This window comes from Procambarus clarkii, chromosome 94 (genome assembly GCF_040958095.1).
Source record: "Procambarus clarkii isolate CNS0578487 chromosome 94, FALCON_Pclarkii_2.0, whole genome shotgun sequence".
NCBI classification, from domain to species: Eukaryota; Metazoa; Arthropoda; class Malacostraca; order Decapoda; family Cambaridae; genus Procambarus; species Procambarus clarkii.
Window position 1 is genome coordinate 12,652,289 of NC_091243.1, and position 22,622 is coordinate 12,674,910.

At 44.8% G+C, this 22,622-nt stretch overlaps 2 protein-coding genes across 4 annotated transcripts in view; one reads left to right on the top strand and one right to left on the bottom strand.

The window, feature by feature from the left end:
* The first annotated feature begins 407 nt into the window (after positions 1-407).
* On the top strand, positions 408-4,411 carry LOC123747419 (uncharacterized). Its single transcript, XM_069319882.1, has 5 exons — positions 408-461; positions 2,306-2,463; positions 2,727-2,903; positions 3,570-3,679; positions 3,964-4,411. Exons 2-5 carry the CDS (start codon positions 2,316-2,318, stop codon positions 4,003-4,005), a joined length of 477 nt encoding a protein of 158 aa, XP_069175983.1. The 5' UTR covers positions 408-461; positions 2,306-2,315; the 3' UTR covers positions 4,006-4,411.
* A 5,424-nt stretch (positions 4,412-9,835) lies between these two features.
* Positions 9,836-22,622, bottom strand: part of LOC123747420 (equilibrative nucleoside transporter 1) — a 25,016-nt gene continuing 12,229 nt past the window's right edge. For 2 of the 3 annotated variants that reach the window (XM_045729636.2, XM_045729634.2), the window contains 6 exons: positions 22,621-22,622; positions 17,357-17,589; positions 16,700-16,816; positions 14,974-15,168; positions 12,594-12,790; positions 9,836-10,774 (listed from right to left, as the gene is read on the bottom strand). The exon at positions 22,621-22,622 is cut by the window's right edge and continues 49 nt beyond it. In XM_045729636.2, coding sequence (XP_045585592.1) covers positions 10,654-10,774; positions 12,594-12,790; positions 14,974-15,168; positions 16,700-16,816; positions 17,357-17,589; positions 22,621-22,622 — 865 coding nt within the window. In that variant the 3' untranslated portion in view covers positions 9,836-10,653. The remainder of the gene's footprint in view (positions 10,775-12,593; positions 12,791-14,973; positions 15,169-16,699; positions 16,817-17,356; positions 17,590-22,620) is intronic. The other variant, XM_069319683.1, reaches the window with a different exon arrangement.

A 22,622-nucleotide genomic window follows, 5' to 3' on the forward strand; every position in this document is an offset into this window, starting at 1 on the left:
TGTTACCGGCTACAAGCTCCCTACGTTATATCCCAAACCTGTTCTCTCTCATACCTAAGTTCCCCATTCGGGCGAGTGATGGGAGGTAATTAGAGCCTACAAGCGTTCAAACCAGACCTAAGTCCTTACCACAGTCTTCAGCATGGAACCCTGTCATAATATCATTTAATTTCAAACAATAAAATGTTAACTTAATAAAGGCTAAATCGAAGGACTTGCTACTAACTCCGAAATTGGATGTGAGCAAAAGCAGCTTATCGACCAAAAAGGAACAGAACCAGCCAATAACAGGATTCGGTGACCACTGAAACTCGCTTTTGATCATGACGACGTCCCCAGAAGCCGGCAGTCATTTGCATTGACGTTGATCGATCGTGCTAGACTTTCTCCAGGGGTATATAAGAAAGACCCGACCGGTCCTTCTGCACACATCCTCTTGCCTTGTCTCGCTCTACGTACAGGTGAGCTCCCTCTTCAGCTGCTTCTTACCATTAAGCTCCTGTCTTGGAGAGAAAAAAGACTCGCTGCTACAGGTAACGTTTTCAACTGCAACATTGCTTCTGCAGGCGAGTCATGTCATTACCAGTGTGCTGGACCACGCAAGTATTCCTGAGTATTGATAAATATTGAAGCTCTTCGGCTTCATTCACGGAAGAATCAGCGCACTGTGTCCAACCTTTTATATTAAATTAATTCTGCTTATCATACCAGTTGTAATAGTTCCGTGTTTATTATGTTATTTTTCTATGCCACGTAACAACTGAGTTTACATTAAGACACAGTACACATACAGGTTGTTCCATCTGAATACTTAAGTTATCACTGATGTTAATAGTCATCAACGCTGACTACTGGTAGTCTTCATGACATGTTGCGGTGTGGCCGGGCAGACACCAGCGGGTGATGGGAACTGAGCCCAAGACTCCACAGCATAACTGGGGCTCTCCTGGCAGATTGATTGATAAAGATTAAGTCACCCAAAAAGTGGCATGGGTAAGTGGAGGTTCTTTGGAGTCATTATCAGTACCTGATACTGGAGATCTGTGGATGGATGGGGTCTTATGGCCCGTATATATGAACAACCTTGGTCACCAGGTTGCAGTTTAATGTGCAAGGCGATGCTTTATACTTGAACAGTACAACCTCGGTAGTTTGGTACCATCAGGATCGTCGTCCTTTTCGAGGAATGGCATTTGTCCGTCTGGGAATTTGCGGTGGCATTCTGGGTAGCGATATTCTTTCTTCAGAATGGGGAGGTCAATGTTGGAGTCATGGTGTTGGTGTGGACATACGTGGAGTGCGGGTATTTGTTCTGGCTGATTTTATTGTTATGTGTGGACCAGTTTTCGTCTGGTGTGTGCGTTGCCATTGAACTCGCTGGGCGGAATGAAGAGCACATGGCAAGTACTTTTGTCTTCGCTGTGGAGAGCTTCCTGGTGTCGGTTGTGGGAGTTTTGGGCGGTCCGTCGTCGTCTTCAGTGATATTTTCGTTGTCAAGGGTAGCCAGGGTTCAGGCGAGACTGCAGTGTGCGGGCCATTGTAGAGTAGGCAGCGTCGGTGGGAGGATGTGCAGGCTGTGTAGTGGTGCTCCTGGGCACAGATACTACATTTCTGCACCGGTAGTACTTGAAGCTCTTGCGGAGCTCTGTGTATCGTTCCTTGGTCACTTGGGCAGGTGGAATGGTGATTCCGGCGCATTTAAGTCCGTGTTCCGTGGTGTGGGTCGCTGCAATGTCCGTGCTGAAGGTCACCTTCAGTATTCACCTAGTTGTGCTTGCGGGGGTTGAGCTCTGCTCTTTCGGCCCGCCTCTCAACTGTCAATCAACTGTTACTAACTTATTCAGTGTTGGCCTGCTGGTGTTGTTGGAGTTGGTGCTGGTCTTGGCCACTACCAGGGTCAGCGTCGGGTTCAGGGCGTTGATGCTGGCGAGAATGTCGTCGTCGCTGAGGGCGGAGACCCATGCGCTGATGTGTCTGGCAAACACAGTCGTGTCCGCCAGGTAGCGTCGTGGAGGAGTGGGGGTGAGGCCGGCGTCTAGTAGGGTGGTCGTGGTGGAGGCGGCGAATAGCTCCTCTAGGTCCAGGTCGCTGGAGAAGAGCAAGTGAACACCTTCTCTGGTCTCCAGGATGTCAGCCGGTGAGACACTTCCGACGGTAGGGGCCATTTTCAAAGATCTCCGCCGCGGTGAGAACCGGGTCCTCTCGGAGGCGTTGAGAGGTGTAGACACACTGACGTCGGGGCCCCTAAATAAACAACAAGTGAACATTGCTGCACTAACATCAAAACCCATCTGTCTTCCCCCAGCACTTCCATCATGAACCCGATGACATCTGTGATGGTGACGGTGGCTCTGGCCATGCTGGTAGCCGGGACTACAACTGCGGCTAGCACAGGCGGTCCAGGCGGTCGATCCGCCTTCCCCTTGGGTAAATGCTTCACTGCTGCACAAGGGGATAACTTCAGTAAGTTGACATTACAAAGAGGAAGAACTTAACCAAAGGTTTAGCTGTTTTGCAAGAACGTAAATATAACACGAACTCTGCTATATGACTCACTGTTACTCTGTAAATGTTTCCAAATAAAAATAAGTTGTGTAGAAGACTTTTGATAGAGAAGCTGGAAAATGTAGCGGATATAACCTCACTCTCCCTCCCTGTGGTCTACACAGGGGTTGAGGGCCTTCATTCAATCCACTGTTAAAATCAATCACTCCCTCTCCCTACAGAGAAACAGCTGTGCACTGACATGGGAAAGACCGAGGCCTATTGCAAGGATAATGAACAACAAATCACAACTTGCAGGAAAAATATCATAACCGTTTCCAACTCCCAGGCCCTCATTCAAGCCTCGGCTGGCTGCTTGCAAACAGTAGTAGGCGTCACCGTTCCTGCATCCAGCATGAGTGAGTATGGTGGCGTCGACTCGGTCCCTGGTAAGCCTCTAGAGTAGCTCTAGGGTAGCCAGAGCTGCTCTAGTGCAGCTCGATAACGTTGTGCCAATACTTCACTAAGGGTGCCCCATAACCAAAGGTCCCTGGTTACGGAGTTTGGGATGTATTCCATTGTATAGAATGTATTACATTGTATTCCTTGTGCCATGGATCAGCCTACAAGACCATTAGTAAAGATTGTGTATACAAGCTTTAACCCTTTATTAGGATCGTTATGTACCCAGCCTGATCACATTTCCATAATTAAATGACAAATAATAACATATTTTTTAGGTGACCGGACGTCATCTTATGATATATAAAACCTTATACTTGAAACAGTGAGCTCACTTCTATTACGCTACCTGCTTATTTGTTCAATAACTGAACAGCCCTTTTTTCCACATTAATATTGACCCAGATCTTCCCTGAAACTAAAATTATCGAGCTAATATCCATTGTATAGTGTTCTGTTGTAATAACGTAATTAATGAAACTACGAAATGCCTATTGGCTCATATGAAGCAGTTTCTATTATATATATATATATATATATATAACACTGTTTTAGTATTAAGAGAATCATAAAGTACCCAATAATTCACAGCAAAACTAGTAACCAGCTTTTCCTTTTGACAGCTGATGCTAAAACGTTCTATCCATATGTGAGTCAGCTGTTGGACTCCAACGACACCATCTGCAGTCAGATTCAAGAAATTCTTACCTGCTTCAAACTGAGTTCTAACTTAGTAAGTATAGCATGAGCGCCAGTCTGTATAAACAACAGTGTGAAGGCCAAAACACTTTCTAAATATGTGATCTTGAGTGCCTGAGTCCCGCCTCATAATTTAATCAACCAGTGAGATATTTCCCAACTGTTCACCTATGACAAGCGCCCAGTATGTAGCGTCTCGCAGCATCTAGCATTGTTATACAGCCCCTCAAGTCACATGACTGTTTTAGACATCATTTGCACTGTTGACAGTGTTCATTTGTGTTCAGTGTATTAACATTTATATTGTTCCGCTTACAGAGTCAGCTGATACAGGACTGTCTCACTAAAGCTGGTCTTTGAAAACACCCCCAAGACGTCGAACACCATCGAGGCGTCGAACACCCCCTAAGGCGTCGAACACCCCCTAAGGTGTCGAACATCCCCTAAGGCGTCGAACACCCCCTAAGGCGTCGAACACCCCCTATGGCGTCGAACACCCCCTAAGGCGTCGAACACCTCCTAAGGCGTCGAACACCCCCTAAGGCGTCGAACACCTCCTAAGGCGTCGAACACCACCGAGGCGTCGAACACCACCGAGGCGTCGAACACCACCGAGGCGTCAAATAGCCATCACAACTCATTACAGAACCACTGAGGCGAAATCTTGAAAAACTCCCTAACAACTATTTTAGATTTCGTATCTTATATTGGAAAGGAAAAATGAATCGAGTTTCAGATACTTAATAAATATTTGGTTATAACATCCTTTGCAATGTTTTCATTAATATCCCTTCAGTAAGAACAATGAGAACAAAGAACAAAACAGTGAAAATAGTTCCTTTAGAAGCAACAGTCCAAGGAACAGCAACTTTAACAACGGCAAAAGAAAGACCTTCACAAGCTGCTCCCAGCTGGGCTAGAGGTTGTGTCCCAGAAAGAACACGAGATCACTGTCTTTAACTTAAACCCAGGGAAGTCAGGTCTAGTTCTCGTGGCCTTGCCTCGTAACTCATACCTCTCAGTTCTGGGACTAGTCTGGTGGCATACCTCTGAATCTTCTCCAACTCTGGCTTGTGTTAAACTAAGTATGGACACCAGGCTGGAGCTGCATACTCCAGGACTGGTCTGACGTTAGTGGTACACAAGGTCCTAAAAAATTCCTTACACAGGTTTCTAAAGGGAGTACTTATGTTGGCCATTCTAGCAAAGGCCACTGATGATGTCTTTTGATGTGGGCCTCTGGGGACAAGTTCTGCCACTCCACACACTTGCCACAAGTGTGTCCACACACTTGCCACAAGTGTGTCCACACACTTGCTACAAGTGTTCATGATATCTCCCATAGTGCTGGTGTCTGAGATTTATCGACAGTATTAACGCTGACGTCGCGATTTAATATCATTCCGTTGTCGGTACCAGGAACCCCAGCCCGTCCCTTCCCTGGGACAGGGAGCTGACCCTCCCCAAGATGCTACCCCACAACAGTTGCCTAGTTCCTGGTACCTATTTACTGCTAGATGAACAGAAGCATCAGGTGGAAAGAAAGGTGCCCAACAATTACGGTCCCGCTCGGGGATCGAACACGAAATCTCCGATTGCGAGTGAGGAACGCAGACCAATGTACTACAGGAGACCCTTATAAGACACCACGGGCGCCGCGGGATCGAGCTCGGGACTATTTATGTACTTTTATTGATTTAGGCGACCAATTAGGACGTCTATGTGTAACAAGTCTTGTCTCAAGCTATCATACAGGCGTAACAACCCGTCCTGTCAACTAACGCGACGTTATGGTAACCAACGTCAAAAATGCGATGTGCTAGGGCAAAATAGCGGTTCACAAAATCCTCGTTTTCTATGCATCAGTCACTTGGGTTAGGTAGGTGGCTAGGGTGTATACGGTTGTGCTTGGGTTAGAACGGAAGCTGTTGTACGTCGAGAGACCATCAGGCTGATACTGAAGAGCTTCGTCCTGTAGCTTTGTAACCGACGCATGCAATAAGTTACTGTGGGAAGGCGGGACCCAAGAGCCGAAGTTCAACCCCCGTAAACACAACTAGGTGAGTACACACTGGCAAGAAACTCTCAACAAAGCATTATAATCTTCTACACGGTAGTTCAGAATTATTATCCTTAAATTATTGTAGTATTTAGTAGTCTATAAATAAAAAGAGGAACCATGGTGACCAAGATATGCCATATTCTGACATATTCTATGATATACTACGCGAGGTCGTCCCTATGTGTTGAATTACACTCACCTTCCTCAGGAAGTAACCTCACAACGGCTGTTGAACTGCTGGGTACCTATTTACTGCTAGGCGAACAGAGGCATTAAGTGCAGGGAAACGCGCCAAAGTATTTTAGTCCCGGTCGGGGATCGAACCCCCGGATCCTCAATTGAGAGAGTGGACTATGTAAATCTCCCTCCGCACTCGACACAATTCAGGAATCTACTGTGTTTGTCAGGCGCGAGCCTCGCCTCACGTCGCCCATGTCGTGAAACATAGAAATAATGTCAACTAAGCATAACGTATATATATATCTACTAATAATCCAATTATCTAAAACAAAGAATAGTACTGCAGTCAGAGCCTAGATGGCGTTAGAACACGGGGACATCTATTATACGAGTTAGCAATAAACTCGTATAAAAATACGTGTTAAGAGGAAGAATGAAACGGGTGGGACCAGATAGATGATAAAGTTAGTGTAAAAAAAATAGTTTACTATTAATTTCAGTCTATGAAAGAAGCAAGATTCTATCCAGACTGATGGAATGTGTGCTACCAGTGACATAACTCTGGCCAGCTGTTCATGTTCCTTCAAATGACAACACGTAGTACATGAACTAATCGTGGTATATTAATATACACTACATTAATTCCGGTATTATTAGTAATTTTTCCACTAGATCAATATAGCTTCGGACTTTGTCCAGCTCCGAGGCTGACAGAACAAGTTTAGAAGAGAAACCCCTGCAAAAAACTGGAGCTGAGAAAACTCCGTCAAAGAAAACTGTAAAATATGGTAGACTTAAGCAGGCCGCGAGACGAAGGGTTGGACAAAGTCAGTACGGAGGCTGGTAGTGGGGGAACAAACCACCCATGGCGGGTCATAGATAAAACCACTGCAACACAACCAAAGGATGAGCTGTGAACAACTGGCCCAAGAATGTTACATAAAAGACAAGAGAGATCGGGTAATCAAACACGGATGACGGGATCGAGGTTCCCGCAAGCTGTAACTCACGACCCTCTCCAGCATCCAACTCCACAACAAGCTAACTCCTGGGCACGTACTTACTTCTAAGTGAACAGGTACATTAGATGAAAGGAAACGTATCCAACCATTTTTGTACCGGCCGGGAATCGAACTGGGGGATCCCCGACTGTGGTTCGAGAACGAATCCAAACCAACTTCAAGGAAGCTACAAGAAATACAGCCAAAAAAGGAAGAGGAAATAAGGAGGAACCTTATCCTCCCCCCTCCCGCCAACACAACAAATAACCATGCACAAAGATGGCCAAAATACTCAAGATAAGAGGACAGCTCCGTTACGAAATGAAGGAAAGAAGGAAACGTGGCAAAGAACTAAGAAATATGATGAATGAAGATGCGACAAATGCAACAGGTCTCCTATCACCGTGGCGGCTGCTGAAGGATGCTTCAAGGAAATCCTGTCATCCCCCTTACTACAATTTTCATTAAAACACTCAAGACAGGAGATCTCCCAGATATCTAGAGAAAGGATCAATGTACTCTCACTACTAAAAAAAAATGGAACTGTCAGCGGGCAATAACTATAAACTAGAATCACTAACAAGTGTTCCTTTGTCGCTCCTCCTCTCTGGCGCCGTCATTCTGGCTCCTCTATGCAAACATAAGAATGAAGCAAACTGCAAACTGCCTCTTGACCCATTTATACCCAGCGAGTCCCAAGCCAAGTATGTAATTCCCTTGATATTTACCCCCAGGTCTGTCCTAAATGTAAACAATCTCCAATTTATATCCCCCTTTGTTATTCCTTTACTGTTCTTCTCTCTAGGGAACGTGTTGGGTTCGTACGGGTCTGGTTGGGTTAGAATGGTAGCGATAAATTAGCGTTAGAACGGTAAATTTAGCTTTTTAAATCTCTCTCTTCGTTGGAAAGGTCTCTAATTCCTATGATTAACCTTGTCAGCGTTCTCTGTTCGCGGTCCGGTGAATTTATCCGGGGAAAGACAAAGACCATTTTAATTGGGGGAGATTTGATAGAGTTGGAGCTCCATAACACTTTTGTGCAGTGAAAGCTTCTAACATCGGAGAAGTTTAATATCAAATGAACGAGATGTGTTACGTTCTGTGTGGTTATAACCCTGAGAGCTAAATTTGCTTTATATCTCATATATTTAAAACATTTGTTTTATTAACATTAATATATAAGATTCCCTGTGTGGTAGCCAGCTGGGAAGACCCCCTGTGTGGTAGCCAGCTGGGAAGACCCCCTGTGTGGTAGCCAGCTGGGAAGACCCCTTGTGTGGTAGCCAGCTGGGAAGACCCCCTGTGTGGTAGCCAGCTGGGAAGACCCCCTGTGTGGTAGCCAGCTGGGAAGACCCCCTGTGTGGTAGCCAGCTGGGAAGACCCCCTGTGTGGTAGCCAGCTGGGAAGACCCCCTGTGTGGTAGCCAGCTGGGAAGACCCCCTGTGTGGTAGCCAGCTGGGAAGACCCCCTGTGTGGTAGCCAGCTGGGAAGACCCCCCCTGTGTGGTAGCCAGCTGGGAAGACCCCCTGTGTGGTAGCCAGCTGGGAAGACCCCCTGTGTGGTAGCCAGCTGGGAAGACCCCCTGTGTGGTAGCCAGCTGGGAAGACCCCCTGTGTGGTAGCCAGCAGGAAGACCCCCCCTGTGTGGTAGCCAGCTGGGAAGACCCCCCCTGTGTGGTAGCCAGCTGGGAAGACCCCCTGTGTGGTAGCCAGCTGGGAAGACCCCTTGTGTGGTAGCCAGCTGGGAAGACCCCCTGTGTGGTAGCCAGCTGGGAAGACCCCCCCTGTGTGGTAGCCAGCTGGGAAGACCCCCCCTGTGTGGTAGCCAGCTGGGAAGACCCCCCCTGTGTGGTAGCCAGCTGGGAAGACCCCCTTGTGTGGTAGCCAGCTGGGAAGACCCCCTGTGTGGTAGCCAGCTGGGACCCTCCGGGGGGGTGTTGAGGCAAGGGGAGGTCCCAGGTGCAAGAAGCAGAGATGGCTGTAATGTGTGTGTCACAGAGGGTCCCTGGCAGCCTCCGTCAGTAGCCTCCCTGAGGTCTTCGTCCTTCGCTTCACAGCTGTTTGGTGCTGTTCCCCTCAGCCAATGCATTATATCCTACTTCCCTTTTCAAGTTACGTGTTATTAAATGAAGTTTTCTCTATCTCTTGAATTCCTTTCAACTATATCCACGTTACGTACGAGCGTAACCAGATTTTACCCTGCCAGAGTTTCAGGTGTGAGAATAGAGAATGGAATATTGGATAGGAGAAGCCACAGCTGCTCCTCAGGCCTCTGGGCTAGATCATTAATCTGCCAACTGGGATTTAGGAGGCAAGATGAATGGCCTCGCACAGCTACGAGAGTGATACAGTTTTCCACTTGAATTCTTATTATATTTCTAGTTTACGGGACAAGTAGTGTTGATATTGTAGTCTCGCGTACGACAAATACTTAATACGATTTATGTATGCATTCGAAACCCTTCTTTTCAGCGTAAAATAACGCACTCATATGATATAAAAATGGATTTGTAGCTATAGAAACAATTTTTCATTGTATTTGTACCTTTCACATGGACTATTTGGCATATTGTGGCCTGTGTCCTGGGCCCTTAAGGTGTTATTTCTGTGTCCAAATTTGGAACCAGTCCTTTTATTATTTTCCAAGGGTAAATTAGTATGTATTAGATTCGTTTTTTTGTTAGCATATTTTCTGGGTCAGCCATCTCTCCAGCTTCATATGTGGCTGTTAGTGTGCAACAGTATTGCCCCCAAGATAAAGGAACGGAAGATATTTATGAGGAGAAAGTGTGAAGCCAGTTTTCCTTTATAGAACTTGGAAGAGATATCAGGATGGAGTGAAGGAACGCTGTTCAACCGTTTGAATCATCGGGAATCGAACGGCGACCGTGCTCGAAGCGAGGCCTTCGCACCCATAACAGGCAAAGACAGGAGTAATGAAACCTGTATTTACGTCAAAATGCATTTACTAAGTCTAGCTAAGAACTTCAAAACAAATACTAAAATAACAATAGTCTATAATGTAATGAATAACAAGAACTTCAAAGTGTTGCTCAACCAAGTGTTGCTTCACTTCATTGAGTCTGTTACTTAAGTTACGTTACTTTAGGCAGACGAGGAGTCACAATAACGTGGCTGAAAAATGTTGACCAGACCACACACACTAGAAGTTGAAGAGACGACGACGTTTCGGTCCGTCGTGGACCATTCTCAACAATCGACCTCATAATGGTCCAGGACGGACCATAAGTCTTTGTTTCTTACCAATATGAGACAAAAAAACTTATTCAGTTTGAATAAGTTCCTTTAAAACTGAGCTTCTCTGGTTGAATGATCCAGATCTTATTACACTGACTATTTATTGCTCTTTGGATTCTATTCGTTAGGAAATTAATGACCCATCTTCCTAGTTGGCCAGTTATTCCTTTCGTACACAGTTTCTGTGCCATTGCACCATGAGCACCTTTGTTAAACGCTTTCGTGGTCTTCCGTAGCACCCAAGGCCATGGCACCAAAGGCCATGTCAGAGAGCCACAAGGTGTAGGAGAGTAGGGGACCCACGACCTTACCAACAGCTCACTGGGGCCCCCAGAGAGCCACTAGGCCTTGGACAACAGGGACCCCAACGGCCATACCAACAGCTCACTGGGGTCCCCAGAGAGCCACTAGGGCAGAGGAGAGCAGGGACCCCACCAACAGCTCACTGGGGTTCCCAGAGAGCCACAAGGTCTGGGAAAACAGGGACCCCCACGGCCATACCAGCAGCTCACTGGGGCCCCCAGAGAGCCACCAGGGCTGGGGAGAGCAGGGACCCCACGACCATACCCACACCCAGCATGGCGGCCATTATAGCTCCGCCCACTTCCAGCTCGTCAGCGTCCACCAGTCTGTGAGCAAAACAAAACAATAACAATTTGGCGCTGAGAGCACAGGAGATATTAATGTGGCGTAAACTTTAAGGAGGTTTTAGAGTATGAGAGAGTAACTGTTTGGAGACTCTGCAAGCTCCAGAGCTTGCAGAGTCAGTATATATTGTCAGTATATTGGTCAGTATAATGTGTATGTGTAAACATTACGGGGGAAGCATGTCTGGATTTGTAAACAGTGTAACAAAAATGATGAGTGGAGAATTTGGCAAGTGACTCGGGATATGTGTGTTTTGTTTGCATGATAATAAACAAAACAGGAAACAAAAACCGGTTCCAGAGCTTGGTTGCAGGTCGAACCTTAATCATCGCACCACAGCCCAGATGCATCTCTAAGATACACTCATTTACCCAAATGATAATACACTCAAGGGCACATATACCTTCCAAAGCCAGGACAGCGCCAGACATCATAAGACATGTGGATAACCTCATCATGATGAATAGGAAGGGTTTGAGAGGGGTTCCTGAAGCCATTATATAGCCAATAATTTAGTCAAGTATCTAAAATTTGCTGCCTATAGCCAGTACATGCATTTAACAGCATCCTTTGTACCGCTGCTCACTGGAAGACTGTGGGAGGCAGTCATATGCAAATTAACTGACTCAACTATAACAAACTTTCTCTTCCTTGCATCAGGGCTTCTGAGGTGAGGTTGATGTTAATTTGATAAACTATAAAGATGCCTTTTAATTTATGGATCACAACTAGTTATGGAACTAGTTCGTCAGTGCTGTATCTTGCTTAGGTAAACAAATTTTGTGGATGAGCTCCTGAACCCATTATGGGCTTCTGTCGTCATTCCACTAACACTCACAGGATGGGTATGAGGGTCCACTACCACTCATAGGATGGGGTATGAGGGTCCACTACCACTCATAGGATGGGTAGGGAGTCCACTACCACTCATAGGATGGGGTATGAGGGTCCACTACCACTCATAGGATGGGTAGGGAGTCCACTACCACTCACAGGATAGGTATGAGGGTCCACTACCACTCACAGGATGGGTATGGGGTCCACTACCACTCACAGGATAGGTATGGGGGTCCACTACCACTCACAGGATGGGTATGAGGGTCCACTACCACTCATAGGATGGGTAGGGAGTCCACTACCACTCACAGGATAGGTATGAGGGTCCACTACCACTCACAGGATGGGTATGGGGTCCACTACCACTCACAGGATAGGTATGGGGGTCCACTACCACTCACAGGATGGGTATGGGGTCCACTACCACTCACAGGATAAGTATGGGGGTCCACTACCACTCACAGGATGGGTATGTGGTCCACTACCACTCACAGGATGGGGTATGAGGGTCCACTACCACTCACAGGATGGGTATGGGGTCCACTACCACTCACAGGATAGGTATGGGGGTCCACTACCACTCACAGGATGGGTATGGGGTCCACTACCACTCACAGGATAAGTATGGGGGTCCACTACCACTCACAGGTTAAGTATGGGGTTCACTACCACTCACAGGATAAGTATGGGGGTCCACTACCACTCACAGGTTAAGTATGGGGCTCACTACCACTCACAGGATTAGTATGGGGGTCCACTACCACTCACAAGACGGGCATGAGGGTCCACCACCACTCACAGGATGGGTATGGGGTGCATAACACATAAACTAAACTAAACTCTACTGGCCTTAGTCGAATCTTGAATTGGTCAACTACAATAATTTTGGCTAAGTATTAGTGCTGGCTATCATAAAAGTACATATTTATGTATAAAACTTACAGTATCTATAAGTCTACTTACGAAGGGTAGTAGATGAGCGCCAAGGTGCTGATGTGGCCGTTGGTGAAGGCGAGGAGGAAGAGGAAGACGATGTAGTAAGCGTCGTTGTTGAACACCGTCGGGAAGGTCTTGTTGGTGCCGTGACACAGCATCAGCAGCGGCAGGAGCACCAGGCGACACGCACCAAACACGTGCAGCGTCCACCCGCGCGGACCTGGCTGTCACGGCCCACACACACACTGCGTCAATCAAGTGGCAGTCGAGCAAGGAATTCCTAGCCCCTTGTATTGGACCCCCAATGGGAATGGTGGACACTTAACTCACACACACACACTGGAGATTCTCTCATATTGATTTGTAACTGCGAAAACTATACTCATCTAATTGTGCTTGCGGGGGTTGAGCTTTGGCTCTTTGGTCCCGCCTCTCAACTGGTGTACAGATTCCTGAACCTATTGGGCTCTATCATATCTACTGTATGTAAGGTTCGTTTAGATTAGATTAGTCTATGCTTGGTTAGGTCAGCTTAGGCTGGAGTAGGTTGGTTTAAAATTGCCTTTAGATACTAAAACATTTATTGTCGAACTATCTCTTGTAGGAAATGACCTATGTAGAAGGGAACACCGTATAGCTCTTCCGATAATTAGAACTTTGGTGATGAAATGCTCTGCGTATTAGTGGTTTCATGAAATATGTATTTCTTACCTTAGAATTTTCCCCCGTATTACGTATCTGATGCATGTCCGTTTATATAATAATAATAATAATAATAATAATAATAATATTATTATTATTATTATTATTATTATTATTATTATTATTAATATAACTTACAGTTATGACTACCAATACAGTGAAATTAAATATTCTCGCTATTTGTTTCTCTTAAATCGGTTGTCTTCATGATATGATGAGAAAACTCACTTTATTATGCTATTAAACCAATTAGGGAAGTACTAAACTTGTGCCTTGGTAACTATGATAATGAGAACATTTGAGGCCGTTTGATGGGATCAAACCTTCGTCCCTAGACTCCCATAGTTCAGTCGGTAGCGTGTGTATTTAGGGCCCCATTCCTTCCCTTCCTTCCCATCCCAAATCCTTATCGTGATCCCATCCCAGTGCTATATAGTCGTGATGGCTTGGCGCTTTCCCCTTGATAGTTCCCTTCCCTTCCCAGAGATTCAAGCTCAATGCAATCATTTGGCCTCAAATATTCTTCTAGATACCTCACACTGTTGTGCGTGGCAGAGAATCATGCTCTAGCAGTAAGAATAGTAATTTAGTGACTGTTGAAACCAAGTCAACATTTTACGTGCATAGCAGCGTAAGGGTTTACCATGGCCCAGAATGGCAAAATTAGTGGTGGGTATTACACGTTAGTTTTTCTACTAGAAACATAGGTTCATTATCAGTTATGGTGATCTGTAATAGCACCCAGTGACCCCTGGAGGGTATCTGGTGAGTCGTGTAGCACCTAGTGATCCACAGTAGCACCAAGTCACCCACTTGGTGGTATTGTTAGTCATCAGATGGTTATCTTGAGATCTTGAGGTTATCTTGAGATGATTTCGGGGCTTTTTTTTTAGTGTCCCCGCGGCCCGGTCCTCGACCAGGCCTCCACCCCCAGGAAGCAGCCCGTCACAGCTGACTAACACCCAGGTACCTATTTTACTGCTAGGTAACAGGGGCATAGGGTGAAAGAAACTCTGCCCATTGTTTCTCGCCGGCGCCTGGGATCGAACCCCAGGACCACAGGATCACAAGTCCAGCGTGCTGTCCGCTCGGCCGACCGGCTCTCATGGTACTGGAGGGATCACCATGTTCTACAGTAAGCCTCTTGAAGACCCACCACACCACCTGACTTAGTTATCTCCTGCTGCTATGAACTTTTTCCGATAAAATGTTGACTTGGTTATCAGAAAAAGATACGTATGCCGACTGGCGAGATAACTTTCATTAAATGCAAAGTATCTGACATTTGATATTAGTCGTTGAGATGTAAGTCTCTACCTAACCACACACTCAGACCTTGAGAAAACACTCAGGAGAGTGGGAAAGACTTGGTGTAAATCTTTGCGTAAATTTCACAAATATATAAGTTTAGGATTTTATCCTATGTTATTAAGTCTGAGAAGACATTAACATTACTTATTAATGTCAATAATAAACAGACGCTATGGTTTAATTACCTCTCATATTAATGGTTGTTAAGTCCATCTAGTCAGTATAGCAAATATTTAACAGTTAAATCAGAAACTATGTTATTTAATATGTATGATACATATGTGAGAAGCACATACCCAAGGTTCTCAACACAGAAGCACACACATGTAGCGTCACACCCACACACCCACACACCCACACACCCACACACCTACACCCACACAGGGTCACCCACCCAAGGCACCCAGCGAGGGGCTTCTCTGCCCAGCCAGTCGCCCAGGTTGAAGAGGAGGAAGGTGATGGTGGGCTGGAAGAACACCTCCGTCCAGCGGGACTCCGGCAGGGTGGACGTGACGTAGACAGTCACAGCCGGGAAGATCATCAGGGAGACGAACAGCGTCCCACCGTACGTCGCCCCCATCAGCCACAACTGTTGCACGTCACACACATACACACGTTAAGTACCAATCTGCCTATGACTATCCTCCATCAAAGACCAGTCACCCTACAACAATTTAGTTACTCTAGCCCAGAGCGTCTGACCCCCGACCATGAAAAGATAAACCAAAAACAATCAGATTATTTTATTGATATAGGTAAACTAAATCAGGATTCTTATAAAAAAAATGGCTACGGTTCTGATGGGCAAATAAAATAAACATGTATATTCCTTAATCTTTCCAAGAAATAATGCAAATGCGGATGATTCCACCACAGGAAAATAAAAGGCGAGGGGCCTCCTGATATTCTAATTTGTTATGCAGTCAAGAATAGAAATATCACCTGGGAATACCCTCCTTGCTGCTGGAAATCTTCCCTAAAACTCTAACTCAACTGAACGGTGATGCTTCCAAATGGTAAGGAATTACATGGTTATTTATTAATATACCGTTATTTAAGCTACTTGACACTAGAGGGACAGAGTCGTCTCTGTTGACAAAGGAACGTAGCTGTGAAATCTGCTGTTTCTTAAGGAACAACGATTTTATGATCGCAAGGAGCAGCGATAGCCACGACACAACACCTGTCGCCGCTGTAATTGCAACGACAGAGGACTATCTCGGCTTCACATCTGTGCAAGCGTAACGACATGGCCGCTGCCTCTCACACTTGACAAAAAAAGGAAATAAGAACGTGGGGAAATTTGAGCAATGTCATCTCTTAAACGGGATATTTTTAAGTTATGACTCCTTGGAAGACATCAGGAGTCTGAGGACCATCTTAGAGACACCAGCTGCCAGTGTTTGTGAGACACTAACTCTATGTAATGAGAATTCGATTGATATTGGATCAACGGTTATATAGATGTGGGAAGTTCTTGCATTTATTCGAAGTAATTCCAGCAGCTGAAAGCCAGCCTTACGTGTACCTCTGAGCCTGTTCCCTATCGAGCTCAGAATCACATATGTATCTACATATGACATATGTATCTACACACGTCTTAGTTCGGGTCCAGCCCCTTAAGGAGCAGCATCATCACTTGAGTGTCATACCAGGAGAGAGCATACATGTAAATTGGTATCAATGTGTGACAGGATATATACATGTATGTTTAGAGTCTCTGTGAGGCAGACTGCATACTTAAAAGATATCCCAGTCACATATAGCAAACACGACAGGGGAATTTTAGATGATCTAATACATAGACTCTCACCATGATGTAACAGGCCAGAGGACAAGACGAGCCAAGAACCTGCAACACATCAAGCTCACGACCTTTTGTATATACGTGCTATCAAGTTGTTACTAATCCCCGAGGTGTATATACGGAACAAATTGTCTTACAGAAACTAACTTTAGCCTGGTGTTGCATTAGCAACGCTTGCATCAACACTAATACCTGAGTGTACCACCAGCAACACTTCAGTGAACCACCAGTACAACCTAAGTGTATCACCAGCGACACACGAGTGCATTTAGCAACACAGATACAAAGAAGGAGTGGCGGGGGAAGCACCAACCTTTTTAAAGACGGCGAGATAGAAGACCCAATCGCTCCTGTCTCTTGGCTGCCCTCCGGACTCCTCCTGCTCCTTGCTCCTTGACCTGCACTCATTCTTCACCTCACTGTAATAATCCTGTAAACGACGCCATGCACCTCATCAAGACAGTTGACATTTTAATTATTATTACGTGATAATTTGCCTACAAGGCAAGACAACGAATGGAGCTCCAAAGACAGGGTATGAAAACCTTAGTCATCGGGAATTCTGCACTAAAAATAGGAAACGTAGATAAAGGGTTGACTCTCCAGAGATGGGAATTGGGGGCATTGTTTACCCAATGGACAACATCATAGTTGGTAATGAGACAAAAGTTATATATGTCATATCTGGCAGTGGATGTGATGTGAGGTTAAGAGTGGAGCAGTGTTCTCTGAGCGTGTTTGGGTCCATATGTGAGCCTGTTTGGGTCCATATGTGAGTCTGTTTGGGTCCATATGTGAGCCTGTTTGGGTCAATATGTGTTCTCTGAGCCTGTTTGGGTCCACATGTGTTCTCCGAGCCTGTTGGGGTCCATATGTGTTCTCAGAGCCCGTTTGGGATCCATATGTGAGCCTGTTTCATCACGGTGAATATCCACAAAACACCAGGAGCAATACCACATTGTACCCTCACCGTCTTGGTAAGGTAGATGTAGTCGACGATGGAGAGGAGTAGGAAGCAGTCAGCGATGCCGAAGAAGATGAGGCCGCAGGAGACGGGTTCCTGCCCCACCAGGAGGGAGAGGATGCGGGCCAGGGAGGAGAAGACCCCGGCGATGGCCTGGCCGGAGTTCATGCTGTTGATACAGGTGGAGGGAAACACGCCGGCCAGGCCGTAGCTGGACCCTTGTAGCACCGCTGTAAACACTGGTCGGGCGACCGCCAGGAAAAACGTCGTGCAGTTAGTAAAGGTTGTAAATGCACCACCAAGTTACTGGTAAATGGCTTATTGTTATTCCTTGATGATGGTGATCTTGCATTACTTGTTTTTATTATTATTTAACACCATATATATATATATATATATATATATATATATATATATATATATATATATATATATATATATATATATATATATATATATATATATATATATATATATTAGTATATTTTGGTAGCAGTCTTTCCTGTAGACATATATTATTAAATATGACCGAAAAAGTAAGATTAATAATTCTAACACGAATTTTCTCAATCTTTCGTACATTACGCTTCACTGTTGGAGGTAAATCAAAAATCACTTCTCCAAAATTCATTTTTATTTCTAGTCTGACGCGACACGGGCGCGTTTCGTAAAACTTATTACATTTTCAAAGACTTCACAAATACACAACTGATTAGAACTTGCGTTTCCCTGATTTTATATCTACATTCGAGTGAGGTGGGAAGGGTGATGTGGCATTACATTTGAGTGAGGTGGGAAGGGTGATGTGGCATTAACACAAGACAGATCACTAGGGGATATTAATAGGGTATTAAAAGTATCAACACAAGACAGAACAGAAACAATGGGTATTGAATAGAAGTGTTTGTAGAAAGCCTATTGGTCCATATTTCTTGATGCTTCTATATTGGAGCGGAGTCTTGAGGTGGGTAGAATATAGTTGTGCAATAATTGGCTGTTGATTGCTGGTGTTGACTTCTTGATGTGTAGTGCCTCGCAAACGTCAAGCCGCCTGCTATCGCTGTATCTATCGATGATTTCTGTGTTGTTTACTAGGATTTCTCTGGCGATGGTTTGGTTATGGGAAGAGATTATATGTTCCTTAATGGAGCCCTGTTGTTTATGCATCGTTAAACGCCTAGAAAGAGATGTTGTTGTCTTGCCTATATACTGGGTTTTTTGGAGCTTACAGTCCCCAAGTGGGCATTTGAAGGCATAGACGACGTTAGTCTCTTTTAAAGCATTCTGTTTTGTGTCTGGAGAGTTTCTCATGAGTAGGCTGGCCGTTTTTCTGGTTTTATAGTAAATCGTCAGTTGTATCCTCTGATTTTTGTCTGTAGGGATAACGTTTCTATTAACAATATCTTTCAGGACCCTTTCCTCTGTTTTATGAGCTGTGGAAAAGAAGTTCCTGTAAAATAGTCTAATAGGGGGTATAGGTGTTGTGTTAGTTGTCTCTTCGGAGGTTGCATGGCTTTTCACTTTCCTTCTTATGATGTCTTCGATGAAACCATTGGAGAAGCCGTTATTGACTAGGACCTGCCTTACCCTACAGAGTTCTTCGTCGACTTGCTTCCATTCTGAGCTGTGGCTGAGAGCACGGTCGACGTATGCGTTAACAACACTCCTCTTGTACCTGTCAGGGCAGTCGCTGTTGGCATTTAGGCACATTCCTATGTTTGTTTCCTTTGTGTAGACTGCAGTGTGGAAACCTCCGCCCTTTTCCATGACTGTTACATCTAGAAAAGGCAGCTTCCCATCCTTTTCCGTCTCGTAAGTGAAACGCAGCACGGAACTCTGCTCAAATGCCTCCTTCAGCTCCTGCAGATGTCTGACATCAGGTACCTGTGTAAAAATGTCGTCAACATACCTGCAGTATATGGCCGGTTTCAAGTTCATGCCGACTAAGACTTTTTGCTCGATGGTACCCATGTAGAAGTTTGCAAACAGGACACCTAGGGGAGAACCCATGGCGACCCCATCTACTTGCTTATACATGTGTCCATCCGGGCTCAAGAAGGGTGCCTCTTTAGTACAAGCTTGGAGTAGTTTCCTCAGAATACTTTCTGGCATGTCAAGAGGAGTACAGGCTGGATCACGATACACTCTGTCGGCTATCATTCCGATTGTCTCGTCCACAGGTACGTTGGTAAACAGCGATTCTACGTCCAACGAGGCTCTTATCCCTGTGGCCCGTGCGCCCCGCAGTAAGTCCACAAATTCCTTTGGAGACTTCAGGCTGAAGGCGCAAGGAACATAAGGAGTCAGCAGGCCGTTGAGTCGCTTCGCCAGTCTGTACGTGGGTGTGGGTATCTGGCTAATGATTGGCCGAAGTGGGTTTCCAGGCTTGTGCGTCTTGACATTTCCATACGCATATCCAGGTTTATATTCCCCAATGATCTTTGGCAGGTGGAGTCCGGATTTCTTGGCGTTCACAGTTTCGATCAGTTTGTTGACTTTTGCTTTTAATTCGGCTGTAGTGTCCTTCGTTACCCTTTGGAACTTAGTTTGGTCAGAGAGTATGATGTTCATTTTCGCCAGATATTCGTCTTTTTTAAGAATGACATATATTGGCGACTTGTCACCTCTCCTGACAACTATCTCCTTGTTCTCACGAAGGCTTTTAGCTGCCGCTTTAAGCTCGGGGGACAGTATGGTGCTTCTGTAAAGGGTTCCAAAGGGTAACGAAGGACACTACAGCCGAATTAAAAGCAAAAGTCAACAAACTGATCGAAACTGTGAACGCCAAGAAATCCGGACTCCACCTGCCAAAGATCATTGGGGAATATAAACCTGGATATGCGTATGGAAATGTCAAGACGCACAAGCCTGGAAACCCACTTCGGCCAATCATTAGCCAGATACCCACACCCACGTACAGACTGGCGAAGCGACTCAACGGCCTGCTGACTCCTTATGTTCCTTGCGCCTTCAGCCTGAAGTCTCCAAAGGAATTTGTGGACTTACTGCGGGGCGCACGGGCCACAGGGATAAGAGCCTCGTTGGACGTAGAATCGCTGTTTACCAACGTACCTGTGGACGAGACAATCGGAATGATAGCCGACAGAGTGTATCGTGATCCAGCCTGTACTCCTCTTGACATGCCAGAAAGTATTCTGAGGAAACTACTCCAAGCTTGTACTAAAGAGGCACCCTTCTTGAGCCCGGATGGGCACATGTATAAGCAAGTAGATGGGGTCGCCATGGGTTCTCCCCTAGGTGTCCTGTTTGCAAACTTCTACATGGGTACCATCGAGCAAAAAGTCTTAGTCGACATGAACTTGAAACCGGCCATATACTGCAGGTATGTTGACGACATTTTTACACAGGTACCTGATGTCAGACATCTGCAGGAGCTGAAGGAGGCATTTGAGCAGAGTTCCGTGCTGCGTTTCACTTACGAGACGGAAAAGGATGGGAAGCTGCCTTTTCTAGATGTAACAGTCATGGAAAAGGGCGGAGGTTTCCACACTGCAGTCTACACTAAGGAAACAAACATAGGAATGTGCCTAAATGCCAACAGCGACTGCCCTGACAGGTACAAGAGGAGTGTTGTTAACGCATACGTCGACCGTGCTCTCAGCCACAGCTCAGAATGGAAGCAAGTCGACGAAGAACTCTGTAGGGTAAGGCAGGTCCTAGTCAATAACGGCTTCTCCAATGGTTTCATCGAAGACATCATAAGAAGGAAAGTGAAAAGCCATGCAACCTCCGAAGAGACAACTAACACAACACCTATACCCCCTATTAGACTATTTTACAGGAACTTCTTTTCCACAGCTCATAAAACAGAGGAAAGGGTCCTGAAAGATATTGTTAATAGAAACGTTATCCCTACAGACAAAAATCAGAGGATACAACTGACGATTTACTATAAAACCAGAAAAACGGCCAGCCTACTCATGAGAAACTCTCCAGACACAAAACAGAACGCTTTAAAAGAGACTAACGTCGTCTATGCCTTCAAATGCCCACTTGGGGACTGTAAGCTCCAAAAAACCCAGTATATAGGCAAGACAACAACATCTCTTTCTAGGCGTTTAACGATGCATAAACAACAGGGCTCCATTAAGGAACATATAATCTCTTCCCATAACCAAACCATCGCCAGAGAAATCCTAGTAAACAACACAGAAATCATCGATAGATACAGCGATAGCAGGCGGCTTGACGTTTGCGAGGCACTACACATCAAGAAGTCAACACCAGCAATCAACAGCCAATTATTGCACAACTATATTCTACCCACCTCAAGACTCCGCTCCAATATAGAAGCATCAAGAAATATGGACCAATAGGCTTTCTACAAACACTTCTATTCAATACCCATTGTTTCTGTTCTGTCTTGTGTTGATACTTTTAATACCCTATTAATATCCCCTAGTGTTCTGTCTTGTGTTAATGCCACATCACCCTTCCCACCTCACTCAAATGTAATGCCACATCACCCTTCCCACCTCACTCGAATGTAGATATAAAATCAGGGAAACGCAAGTTCTAATCAGTTGTGTATTTGTGAAGTCTTTGAAAATGTAATAAGTTTTACGAAACGCGCCCGTGTCGCGTCAGACTAGAAATAAAAATGAATTTTGGAGAAGTGATTTTTGATTTACCTCCAACAGTGAAGCGTAATGTACGAAAGATTGAGAAAATTCGTGTTAGAATTATTAATCTTACTTTTTCGGTCATATTTAATAATATATATATATATATATATATATATATATATATATATATATATATATATATATATATATATATATATATATATATATATATATATATATATATATATATATATATATATATATATATCAATACCCATTGTTTCGTGTTCTGTCTTGTGTTGATGAAATTAATACCCTATTAATGCCACCTCTTGTTCTGTCTTGTGTTAATGCCACATCACCCCTTCCACCTCACTCAAATGTAGATATAAAATCGGAGATGCGTAAGTTCTATTCAGTTGTGTATTTGTGAACTAAAGTCTTTGAAAATGTAATAAGTTTTACGAAACGCGCTCCTGTCGCGTCAGACTAGAAATAAAAATGAATTTTGGAGAATTGATTTTTGATTTACCTCCAACAGTGAAAAGAAATGTACGAAAGATTGAGAAAATTCGTGTTAGAATTATTAATCTTACTTTTTCGGTCATATTTAATAATATATGTCTACAGGAAAGACTGCTACCAAAATATACTAATATATATATATATATGTACTCTACGTACCG

Bases quoted from the DNA above. Each gene is read 5' to 3' on its own strand.
- LOC123747419 (XM_069319882.1), top strand. From the start codon at position 2,316: ATGAACCCGATGACATCTGTGATGGTGACGGTGGCTCTGGCCATGCTG. The intron at 2,904-3,569 runs GTGAGTATGGTG...TCCTTTTGACAG, and splicing joins CGTTCCTGCATCCAGCATGA to CTGATGCTAAAACGTTCTAT. The intron at 3,680-3,963 runs GTAAGTATAGCA...TTCCGCTTACAG, and splicing joins TCAAACTGAGTTCTAACTTA to AGTCAGCTGATACAGGACTG.